General features: G+C 41.2%; 1 protein-coding gene and 1 long non-coding RNA gene across 15 annotated transcripts in view; one reads left to right on the top strand and one right to left on the bottom strand.

The window, feature by feature from the left end:
- The window catches only part of LOC309649379, a 30,085-nt gene extending 22,521 nt beyond the window's left edge, over positions 1–7,564 (bottom strand). For 4 of the 10 annotated variants that reach the window (XR_014257063.1, XR_014257064.1, XR_014257065.1 and 1 more), the window contains exons 1-4: positions 6,774–7,402; positions 6,297–6,574; positions 3,859–5,973; positions 7–103 (exon numbers count right to left, since the gene is read on the bottom strand). This is a non-coding gene — a long non-coding RNA (uncharacterized lncRNA). The other 6 variants (XR_014257070.1, XR_014257062.1, XR_014257069.1 and 3 more) reach the window with 6 other exon arrangements.
- A 193-nt stretch (positions 7,565–7,757) lies between these two features.
- ZBTB37 (zinc finger and BTB domain containing 37) overlaps positions 7,758–12,435 on the top strand; it is a 28,284-nt gene continuing 23,606 nt past the window's right edge. The window contains exons 1-4 of one of the 5 annotated variants that reach the window (XM_082438298.1): positions 7,758–7,844; positions 8,377–8,573; positions 9,645–10,601; positions 12,057–12,156. In XM_082438298.1, the coding sequence (XP_082294424.1) occupies positions 9,679–10,601; positions 12,057–12,156 (1,023 nt within the window). In that variant the 5' untranslated portion in view covers positions 7,758–7,844; positions 8,377–8,573; positions 9,645–9,678. Of the gene's footprint in view, positions 7,845–8,376; positions 10,602–12,056; positions 12,157–12,435 lie in introns of all 5 variants that reach the window. The other 4 variants (XM_082438297.1, XM_082438301.1, XM_082438300.1 and 1 more) reach the window with 4 other exon arrangements.

The raw sequence follows: 12,435 nt of genomic DNA, 5'->3' as shown, positions 1-12,435 counted from the left end.
TCTCACCTTCCAATTTGCTTTCTCATTAGTTCCTTCCAAAGCAAGGTTTTAAAGCTATGATGGACATTTTTCTCATAGTGAATCTCTCAGGTCATTGTATAGGCTGTGTTAAGTACAAAGGGAGAGGAAGACACTTTTGAGTCTTATTATCAGTATAATCCTCCCTAGTTCAATGTTGTCTTCTTTTCCCACTAAGTCATAATGCAGATCACAGATATTTGGTTTCCAAATATTTTAAAATGTAATGTTACTTATGATAAGTATTTTGCATAAGGTTGTGTACGTATTGTGTGTATACAGCAAGTTCAAGTTAATGACTTTGTTCTAAAGAAAAGTGAGTAACACAAAAATTAATAATATCCTTACTTATGAGATGAGTACTGGCATTGGTGTTAGAGACATTTTATAAGTATCCTCTGTATTCTCTGTATTGTACTAACCAATCCCAAACCATTGCGCTGCCCTTTAAAGAAAAAAAGGAAAAAGCTTGACATTTTGTACCTAATTTTTTGGTTGATCAAATCACATACATAGAAACGTAATCCAAATGAGTGGATTATCTATCAAAGTCTTGGCTTAGTAGTACAAATAGGCAGAATTACACATTGAGCAATTATCACATTCTTCCCTTTGTTGGACCTTATGCCGTATAAGTTACTGAGTACAGGCACACTTTCTTTTATTGCACTTAGCTTTTTTTTTTTTATTGTGCTTTACAGATAATGCATTTTTTGTTTTTTTCATGAATTGAAGGTTTTATGGCAACCCTGAGTCTAGCAAGTCTATCCACTCCATTTTTCCAACAGCATTTGCTCACTTCATGTCTCAGTGTCACATTTTGGTAATTCTTGCAATATTTAAAGCTTTTTCATTTTTATATTTGTCATGGTGATCTGTGATCAGTGATCTTTGATGTTACTATGACTCACTGAAGGCTCAGATGGTTAGCATCTTTTAGCAGTCAAGTTTTGTTTTGTTTTATTTTGGCTGCGCCTCGTGGCTCACGGGATCTTAGTTTCCCGATCAGGGTTTGAACCGGGGCCACAGCAGTGAAAGTGTCAAGTCAAGTCCTAACCACTGGACGGACTGCCAGGGAATTCCCAGCAGTCAAATATTTTTAAAGTATGTTTAACACAATATTAAAATCTACTATACTTCTATTTTTTTAATGTACATCTTTTTTAAAGACATAATGCTATTGCACACTTAATAGACTATATTGTACACATAACTTTTACATGTACTAGGAAAGCAATCCTGTGACTTGCTTTATGGTGATATTGGCTTTATTGTGGTGGTCTGGAACTGAACTTACAATTATTTCCAAGGTGTGCCTATTAAGTGTAAATCCACTAATCAGCCAGTCATGATGAAAGTTATCAAGTGATTTTTTTCTTCAGCATTAATTGAAAACCATTGTGTGAAATGTCATCCCAGAGAAGTATCACCATATAATATTACCAAATTTAGCAGGAGTCTTCCTGGGTATTTAATTATATGTCAAGCATTTAAAGTGAATTTGAGATAAAAGCGTATTTTCCAAGCAATGAAGATAATTTAATTTGAAATCTTATTGCTTATAAGTTGAAATAGTTTGAGGGTTTTTTTGTCTATAAGTTTTATCTTTACACTATGTGAATGCTTAAAATTTTAATACTTTTGATTTGGCTTAAAACTGATCAACATGCTGTATTTTTACTAAGTAACTTGGCCCAACATACCCTTTGTTTGCTTAGGGTTTTTTCCCAGTATCTTAAAGTTGAAGGTATTTTTGTTATACTACCTTACCCTTGTTTTAAAACATTCTTGGATACTTTTTATGTATCTTTTATGCCCTGAAAATCTGAAGGCTAATCCAAACTGTCATGTTTTAGAATATTCAAGAAATAGCTACTCTTTTGTCTTTTAGATTTCATGAAGATTTTGATGAGTAATAGCACATACAGTGAATGTTGACAGAAGTTTTCTAAAGTATGAAATAATCCAACCAGGCATGGGAGATCAGTATTTAACATTGGATATTATGTTCAAAATGCAAGTTTCAAAATCCATGTGGGGCCCACTATAGTACTATACCTCTAAGAGACCTGAGCATCCATGGATTTTAGTATCCACAGGGGGTCCTGGAACCAACCCCCCAGACACCAAGGGGTAACTAACAGTTTAATATTTGTCAACTTGCAGGGAGTTTCCTGGTAGTCTGGTGGTTAGGATTAGGTGCATTCACTGCTGTGGCCCGGATTCAGTCTCGGGAACAGAAATCCCACAAGTTTCACAGCACAGCAAAAAAAAAATCTGTCAACTTGCTTTTACATAAACTGGTTTTTAGAATAGTATTTCAGGGCTTCCCTGGTGGCGCAGTGGTTGGGAATCTGCCTGCCAATGCAGGGGACACGGGTTCGAGCCCTGGTCTGGGAAGATCCCACATGCCGCGGAGTAACTAGGCCCTAGGCCCGTGAGCCACAATTACTGAGCCCGCGCGTCTGGAGCCTGTGCTCCGCAACGAGAGGCCCTCGCACCACGATGAAGAGTAGCCCCCACTTGCCGCAACTAGAGAAAGCCCTCGCACAGAAACGAAGACCCAACACAGCCATAAATAAAAAATAAATAAACCCAAAGTTAAAAAAAAAAAAAATAGAATAGTATTTCAGTCAGTGGGAGTTTAAGTAAACGTTTCGGCATGCAACCAAGACTTAAAACCCCAATTTAATGTTCCTACACACCTCAAATGCCAAATTAGAAAGCTGAAATTTGATTGGCAGGTATTTACTTTTTAATGTTCCCAGAGCTAATGGTTTCCTTGGTATTTAGGAATTAACCAGCAACTCACTGGTTCACTAATTTTCTCATTAACTTGAACAGACCACATTCCCCACCCCAGAAATGTGCAAAACCAGTACCCATTTTCTTAAGGACGTTATAACCACAGTATTACTGATCTCATTCTTAAAGATCTCACTGTTCTAGGTTTTTTTCAATATGCGTCTTCTAGATAGCACTGAAACCAATTCCTACACCAATTTCCACATCAACACTTGCCAGACCCCATCACCCTGATGCTTACTACAGCAAATGGAGATTTTCCCCAATTTCTGCACTCCTACCACTACTTAACATTAAGAGCTTCTGCTTTTCTCTGCAATTTGCAACATAAACAATGTATTTCAATGATTTAATTGCCCATTTTAGAAATTAAGGATCATTTAAGTTCCTGTGTTCTTTCAACATTTTCATTCCTACAGAACTTTCTTGCACAGCACAAAGGTGGTTCAAGCTCATCTTTTGCTTTTCCAGCCTCAGACTACAACTCCAATGGTTGGTTTTCAACTGTGACAAATTGACCCAGGCACTTCACATTAAATCACAGAAAATTTCTGCAAAAAATATGCCATCAGGTCTCAATTACAAAAATGTCCTATTTCCCTTCATTCATCTCATTAAATTGAAATGAGCACACTTCAGATGGTTCATAAAAATTTATTAAAATTCAAAGTTGGAGAATTCCCTGGTGGTCCAGTGGTTAGGGCTCTGCGCTTCCACTGCAGGGGGCACAGGTTCAATCCCTGGTGGGGGAACTAAGATCCTACATGCTGTGCAGCATGGCCAATAAATAAAACAGGCTCTAAAAAAAATTGAAAGTTGTTTCCTCTCCTATCCCATGAGCATCCATCCAGCTGCCTGCAAGAACAGAGAAACCATTTTAAGTCCCATTTCCATGCCAATTCTAATTGCATTTGGGATACACAGAATTATCAGATCTTTGAACATCATCAAGTAATCAGTGAGAGAGTTCAAGTTGGGGTGAGATCATCATGTATTCTGGAACAAGACAACAGTACTGATATTTTCAAGCCTCACCTGTCAACTGTTAAGATGCATGACTGCTGTCATAAATGCCCTGAAAAGTAAAGACCATATATGTCAAATCACAGTAGAAGGGAAAAAACTTGTGATACTTGTTGATAAAGTAACCTCAGAATCAAAATGGAACGGTTTTACGGGTGATATCATTTTATTCATTTGGCAGAATCATCACATCACTGGTTACATTCTAACTCACCATATATACCAGAGACTGACTGACCTTGAAATCTTCAGGGTAACACATTTGCCTGTTTGAAAATGAAAAATAAAAGCCTTATGTTTCAAATTTGCCCTTTCTCCCATTTTTTGTAGCCCACTTTTAAATTTTTCAAAAAATTCTAGGGCAGTGAACCTATTCTGTGCAAGGTGGATCTTTGTCATGATACATTTGTCCAAACCCAGAGAACGTACAACACCATGAGTGAACCCCAATGTACTACTGGACTCTGGGTGATGTGTCAACATAGGTTCAAAATTTTAAGTCCCACTCTGGTGGTAGACGTTGATGGGGAGGATGCTATATGGGAACCTACTGTTCAATTTTGCTATGAATCTAAAACTGCTCTGAGAAATGACTATCAAAAATAATCAGCTAAATTATTCATTCTGGTGTAATCTACAGTATATGCCATAAAAATTTCCTCACGTTAGCCTGTTCTTATCCAAAATGTAAATGCCTAATCCTGAAATTAACAGTACAGAACATCTGCGTGAGCCGTTACACTTATCCAAATCCCTGAATATTTCTGAGACAGCGGCTGGTTTCCACTTTCAAGGGTATATAAACAGAATTGTTGCAGCCAGATACATCAGATAGGAGCGAAAGACAGTATTTGCTCATCACTGTTAGTCTGCTGAACTATGTTATCATCATTGTATCGGCTTTAAACCACAAAACACAGAACCCAAACTTGAGACTTCTATACCTTTGCTTAAAACTTCTTGCTCCCTGCGTTGTAGCCAGTACCTCTCTTGACACCTGCAAAAATTTAATGAAATTTAATCAAACTGAATAGGTATAATAAGTAGATTTCAAAAATTTTCCAGATACTGTTTCAGTTTTTAAAAATCTTCATTCTTTTTCAGAGAGATTCCCATCTGTTTAATTTTTTAAAAATCATCACTAACAGCATTTTGCTCAGTAACTAGGTAAGACCGATAAAACACATACATACCTTTATATAAAAGATCTCCAAAATTTGCACCTGCAAAGAAGTATTTCTTTAGACACACTTCACAACAGCTTCATACTAAGGCCTGTTTATTTCTCAACGGTCCAACACCAGAAAACACTAACATAGGTGAACAACTAAGACCAGCACATTTTTGGAATATAAACCCAAATGCCAGGAGCCAAAGAACTGTTTTCATGTCTTACCCCAAGCAAGCCATCCATGGATAAAAACGTGTACCCAGGATCTATAAGAGAAATGAGACACCTTTCATTAAAATGTCAATCTTATTGTTAAATTCTTCTCACTTAATATTTGTCACAGGGTTCTTCAGTGTTAGATTTGTCTACATGCTCATTTCAGGTCAGACATTTGCTCAACATCATTACAAAAACCCTGTTCAGAGCATGCTCAACATGCACTTGCAAACCAGACATAGGAAATTAGCTTGGTAGTTAAGCATTCCACTTTATCAGCATTCTCAGTAACAGTTGAGCTTACTAAATTGTTTTTAATATTAATGCTTACCAAAAAGTTGGCCCGGACAGGTTAAGGATTCAAGTCCACCTAAGAAATGAGAGTGGTTTTATAATAGCCAAAAATCAATTTTCTCCCCACAAATCTAAAAAGTGCCTGAAATCAGATAGAGCTAATTAAGACCTTCATGTTCAGTCAGTATTTGCTTATCATCACACAGGCTGCTCTCACAAACTAGGACAGGACAAGGATCTGGCTTTTATTTAATGTATTCAGCACACTGTTCAAGCACTTTATGGGAGGACTGCTTCCTGTGCATTAGAAGGCAACCCTAAAAAGCCATTAGTGGTATTCTTTGTCATGTTTGCCCAGTCACCGATGTTTAGTTCAGTTACAATTTTACTTACCCCTTCAACTTTCAGCTTAGTGCCTACATAGTGCTTAACTTCCTGCATAGTGCCTACAAAAAAAGAGAAACTAGTTAGTCGTGGTATTTTACTTACACTATCAGCAAAAGTATTACTAACTCAGATACATCAGACAAATAGTATTATCTTTTTCATGATTCAATCTGTTGAACTATGCAACCATCATAGTATCTGTTTCTTCAGATTCCCCCTCATACTAAATATAAAACTAGAATGCAGCAATTTACGTTTGAAAAAAAGGGGAGGAAAACCCTAATATAAGCACCAACATTGACTTGGCAATTTGTAACCCCTTATAAAAAAAAAAAGAATTCAAAGTACTAGATAAACATGTACTATAAAAAAGGTTTCTCACCTGTTTGCCCATGGATACAGCATTAAGCTTGTGCTTTAAGACCTGGGAAGAAACAGTTTCGTATAAACTTGGGTGCAATCTCTATGTTCTCTAAACCACCATTTTGTGTGCCTCAGTTAGCATAATGGTGGTAATAATTCTCGTCACCCTCACAGTCAAGAGTAGCAAATAAACTATCATCATTGTGGCACATTCAGTGGACTTTCAACCTACCTTCCCTTTGTCAGGGAATTTCAGTAACTCACCCCAGCAGCGGTTCTCATCCCTTTGGTACACAACTAGAAAACAGACAAAGAATAATCCAATAAAACATGCTGTGCTGCTAAGTTAATCACTAATGTCGTTAAGCAGTTAAGCCTCAGAACAGAATTTTTCAGAAATCCCTTCTGCCCACTACTCTTAAACCATCACAGGCTTAACATAAAAACCACATCTAAGCAGATTTCATTCTTCCCACTGTATTTAGCCGTTACTTACCTGTCCACCAGAAGCCATCTAAAGCCACATTGCATTCATGCCTGGCACCCATGGCTGGCACCGTTCCTAGGAAAAATTAGAGATTTAAAAAATTCATTTTGTTCTAAACGTAAGTTTAAACCTTGCGTCGTTTCCACACCACGTAAGCAAGTCGTTTACACCACCCACAACTGCATGAGAGCATTCAACATAATTAAGATTAAGAACCACTGACGGAAATAATGGTGCAGTGCGGAATGCAGCCTTTAGAGAACCACGTGGCCTTCCTGAGAACAAGTGGCTGAAGGAGACTCGAGCCGAGGTCTTTAACAAAGACCCACTCGGTGACTCGGAACGCGCCGCCATCAGAGCCGTTGGCATTCATCAACAGTCTCAGATGTCCCTACCAACACAGGCTTCATCAGAGGCAGAGCCCGCGAGCCGGGGTTTTTCCGCAGTTCGGCCCAACAACCCGAGAAGTATTAGGTCGCGCCCGCACCCAACTCGCAATCCTCCACCATCTTCATCTTGTGAACCGTGCGAAGGCCTGCGACTGGCCTAGAAATGCCAGCCGGCTTAAGGCGATCCTAACTGCCAAGAGCTGGAGGCCTCTCAGGCTAAGAACTTACTTAACAGCACACAAAACACTCACATACCGAGAGCCGCCTCGTACCTTCTAAAGACCGAGATGACGTCCAGGCGCCTGTATATAAGTATTCTATTCCATGACGTCATGACGCAGACTCTCCGCCAGCGTCGGCTTCAACTCCTCCCCCTCTCATTCGCTTCCTCCTTCAGCACACCTCCGTCCAGTCTTCTAAGCCCGCCCCTCGGCCCCGCCCCCTGGCCGCGCCCCGGGGCGGGGACACGACCGCCCACGTGACGCAGGGCTCCCGCCCTCCTACGGACTGAGGAGGAGGGGAAGAGAGGGGAGGGGGCGCGAGGGACGGAAAGCGCTGGGGAGGGGGAAGGGGGGCGGTGTAAGGGTGAGCGATTTCCTTCCGGCACGTCGCCCGCTCCGGGGGAGGGGGTGGGGGGTTTCACTTCCGGGACGGTGTTCCGGCCCATTCCGGCCCATTTCCACCCCCGGAGGTAGGTGCTGCTCCTTGACTGGGCTCGGGCCCCGCACAGCAGTCCCGCTGCCCTGCACTGGGGCCGCCTCGCCCGGTCTCCGCCGCAGCCTGCTCCTGGGGCGCTCAGCCACCTCCCTCCACCCCGCCTCAAGGAACCCGGAGACCTTCCACCCGCTTGGCCCCGGGCCGGGCTGAGCTGCCGGACCCGCCCCCTCGTGGGCCCCTCCCTCAGGACCCCGGGATGGGCGGCCCCCTCCCCATCGGCAGCCCGGACACACCCAGATACACACACCCACCTCTAGGCAGCTCCCCGCCCGCTTACGCCTACCGCCTGGACCGGGTCCCGGGGCGCCGCCCCCTTCCCGGTCCTCTACCCTCACCTGATTGCTCGCTCCCCGGCCGCACGCCTTGCTCCCCTCTCCGCCCCCGCTCCTCGGTGACATTTCGCCCCTCTGCTTTTTCCCCGTTCCCCATGCTTCCTAACGCGGACGAAAGCCACTCGAGTACCGGAGTGGCTAACCCCATGCAGTTCCCGATTCTCCCTCTTACAGCTCTCACCCCTCCAGTGCCGACGGTAGAGAAAGACCTTACTCCAGGGGCTTCCTCCTCACTGGGGAATTGCCGGAAAGAGCAAACAAAAAAGGCGCTGGTGTAGGCTCCAAAATAAACATCTGAATTCATGATGGCATCGACAGAGGCTCTTATTGGATTAAAAGTTTCAAAACAAACAAAAACGCTTTGGAAAAAGGTCAGATTGGCTAAAGTTGGTTCTTGAAAGCAGTGTATACACTTCCCTATTTACTGATAAGTGTGTGGTAAATGCAGGGCAATACTGTGAGCTTGTCAGGATAAGTTCCTGAAGTTTCAGGTCTTAGGTAACTATGTATGCTCAAGTCAGTGTCTTTCTAATGGGATTTATACAAACTACTCTCAACCAGTGAAGACTATTGGATGCAGTTACAGGCTTAGTGGTTCTGCAACTTTTCAGAAATCTTTTAATGTAAAAATATTGTCCATACTTGGTAAATGCTCTGTTTTTCACCAGCTTTGGGGAACTAAATTTCAGAATCAAAGTATCATTACCACCCTGAAATTTCCAACTTTGAATTTAGATAGAGGCAGACTTATCTACCTTTACCTAATCCTGAGAGTGAACTTCTTCAAGTTCTCTGCATTTGAGTCCTGACACAACTTGGAGTTTTTCGTAACCTAGAGTTTACCTCCAAGTCCTAAACCCAAAGCCTTTCTGTGGGGAGCTCTGACCCTTCAACTTAGAAATAATGGATTATACTCAGGAGGGATATTAGTCACTTTATAAAATAATAAACATAACTCATGCATCAAGTAGTAAAATATTAACGGTATCTAATCAGCCCACCTGTGTATAATTACATTTATTCAAAAAGCTTCTTTCTTTCCTTCTCCAAAGAAAACTTGTCACCGCATTTTATAATGTGTGCAAATACCTTATGATTAACACTTAGTAAATAAAAATTGTCACACTGCTTTTTTTTACCCCCTCTATTCTGTTGAACTTCAGTTTTGATGTTATATAGCTTGTTAAGAAGGAAAATATGGGCATAGCTTGAATTTTTAGAAGTCTAACAATCACTTTTTGGTTTTAATGGTACCTTGCTGTGAAACCTAAACTACTAAACCTGTTGGTATTTCTTTTCCATGTTTAAACATAAGGAAAGTATCTCTATTTATTTGGAGATTTTGAAATTTTACCAGATAATATTTTTAAATAGGTGTGAATTGGAAAGCCTGAGGGGACTGGTTATAATTACTAACGACAGTTCGTTTCTTCTTTCAGCAGGGTTGAATGCCTGCCTACACCCTCAGGCACGACCATGGAGAAAAGTGGGAACATACAACTGGAGATCCCTGACTTCAGCAACTCTGTCCTGAGCCATCTAAACCAGCTGCGCATGCAGGGCCGTCTCTGTGACATCGTGGTCAACGTGCAAGGACAAGCTTTTCGGGCTCACAAAGTGGTACTGGCTGCCAGCTCCCCCTATTTCCGAGATCACATGTCCTTGAATGAGATGAGTACTGTCTCCATTTCAGTCATAAAGAACCCTACTGTTTTTGAACAGCTCCTTTCTTTCTGTTACACGGGGCGGATATGCCTGCAACTGGCAGATATCATCAGCTACCTGACAGCTGCCAGTTTTCTGCAGATGCAGCATATTATAGACAAATGTACACAGATCCTGGAGGGCATTCATTTCAAAATCAATGTGGCTGAGGTTGAAGCTGAATTAAGTCAAACAAGGACAAAGCACCCAGAGGGACCTCCAGAGTCTCACAGAGTTACACCAAATCTGAACCGCTCCCTTAGCCCCCGACATAATACCCCAAAGGGAAACCGGCGAGGTCAGGTTAGTGCTGTGCTGGATATCAGGGAGCTCAGCCCTCCTGAGGAGTCCACCAGCCCTCAGATAATTGAACAGAGTTCTGATGTAGAGAGCCGGGAGCCCATTCTTCGGATCAACCGAGCAGGACAGTGGTACGTGGAGACAGGAGTAGCAGACCGAGGGGCCCGGAGTGATGATGAAGTTAGAGTTCTTGGAGCAGTACACATCAAAACTGAAAATCTAGAAGAGTGGCTTGGGCCTGAGAATCAGCCTTCTGGAGAAGATGGGAGTAGTGCAGAGGAAGTCACAGCCATGGTGATTGACACCACAGGCCATGGTTCTGTAGGACAGGAAAATTACATGTTAGGATCTTCAGGAGCCAAGGTCGCTAGGCCAACAAGCAGTGAAATTGACAGGTAAGTTTTGTTTGCCCATCTAATGGCTGTTGTGCAGACGTAATTAAAGCAGACCGTGTGTGTGATACAAAGAGTATCTTCCTTACTTGATGTTCGTAGTCTAAGTTTATGTTGGGGAAACTGGAAGTATGCCAAAAGACTTGAATTCTAATTTTTTTAAAGCAGGAAGCTCCTAGTCCTGAAGTATTCACAGTGTTGTGAGAATTATGGTAAAGTTAGACACTTCATGAATCAGAATAGCATCTGCAGTCACGCTAGGATCAGTAATTGCCAGGGCTTCTTCGGAATTCCAGGAAGAGAGCTGGTCATCAGCTGGGAATCTGACAGCATTGCCCTTGCTTGGTATGTTCTCACACAGGTAGGTGGCCTCTGGGAGTTTCACATTCCTTTGTAGCACTGTTTACTTTTCTTTGCCCCCATCTACCAAATTAGACGAAATATGGTACCAGCAGTGATTGTTCTTTTTAGTGTAATCACAGTAATTCCAAAGAAAAGCTTTTTGGATGTTTTTCATTCCTTTTTTTTCATTTGTCATTTGATGATATTTTTTCTGTTTTGTCATTGATGACAGCTGCTACCACAAACCTGACAGTTTCTTTTTTTTCACCAGTGCTACTATGCCCCACTTTTCTCTTTCTAATGCACTGCAGTTGTTAGAGCATTTTTTGGGGGGGAAATAACAATAATTTTAATCTAAGTAAATTGAAAGAAAGTCTCAATTGAAAGAAATATTACCAACTAAGATGGGTAATATTCTTTTCCTTTCTTAAAAATTTAAAATTGACTGTATGAACAGTGATAACTAAACAAGCTATGATTTTGGTTCACATCTGGTCTTGAGAGACAAGTGTGTCACAGAAATTCAGAGAGTATATACTATATCCATTTAAGTTGGTCTTGATTAGAGTATTTTCCTTCTTGTGTCCTTAATAGTTAAAATATTCTTGAGCATAATACTTACTGTCACCCTATGTTAGCACTGTTGTCTCCCCCATATTAGAACTGTATCAGAAATAATAGCTTAAATGCAAAGATTTTTGATCTTCATGATCTACGTCAACAGTCTGAAATATATAAAAAATTATCATGGGGCTTGGGGAAAGGATCAACCAAGAACCTAAAAGTTATATAGAAGAAACAGAATTACAGACCCAGTTTTAATTTATTCTTTTTTGGTCTTCTGGTACTTATGTAAGGGTAGAAGTTTATATTTAGCCTTAGCTTCACCAGGTCATATTGGCTGCGTCATTTTGTATTTCTTAAATTTACTAGGGCAAGCTTTTCTTATTTCATGTATGATTCTGTATTGGCTCCATGAAAGGACTTCTTAGAAATCTTGTTATTCAGTTTGTTCCCCCTTCCTAGACTATGGGATAAAGGAGGCAGACATCACCATTTTTTAAGTTCCTTGACACTACTTTTCTATTAGTCCCCTTTGTGCTCCTCTTCCGACAGATTTAGCCCCTCCGGCAGTGTTGTTCCCTTGACGGAGAGACACAGAGCCAGAAGTGAGTCTCCTGGGAGAATGGATGAGCCTAAGCAACCCAGCTCCCAGGTATGTAGTTGTGGATTTAGAACTGCTGCAGTGGTTGAAGAAATTGCCACTGTGTGTGAACATAGTATAATGAATAAGAAAGGAAAGATGTAGGAGAGGTGACATTGGCCCTGTTTAATAAATACTGTATATGATTACTTTTCTCTTTATTCTTGCTTGTGAGCATGCAGGAAATACACTTGTGGTGTCAGCAGACTTGGGGAAGTAGAAAAGGATAAGATTGTGAAACTCTTTCCTGATTATAGGAGGCAGTCTATAGTCCTAAGAGTAATAAAAATA

The sequence above is a fragment of the Balaenoptera physalus genome (assembly GCF_965194825.1).
Source record: "Balaenoptera physalus genome assembly, chromosome: 1".
Classification (NCBI taxonomy): domain Eukaryota; kingdom Metazoa; phylum Chordata; class Mammalia; order Artiodactyla; family Balaenopteridae; genus Balaenoptera; species Balaenoptera physalus.
This window is presented reverse-complemented; position numbering and strand designations above follow the sequence as displayed.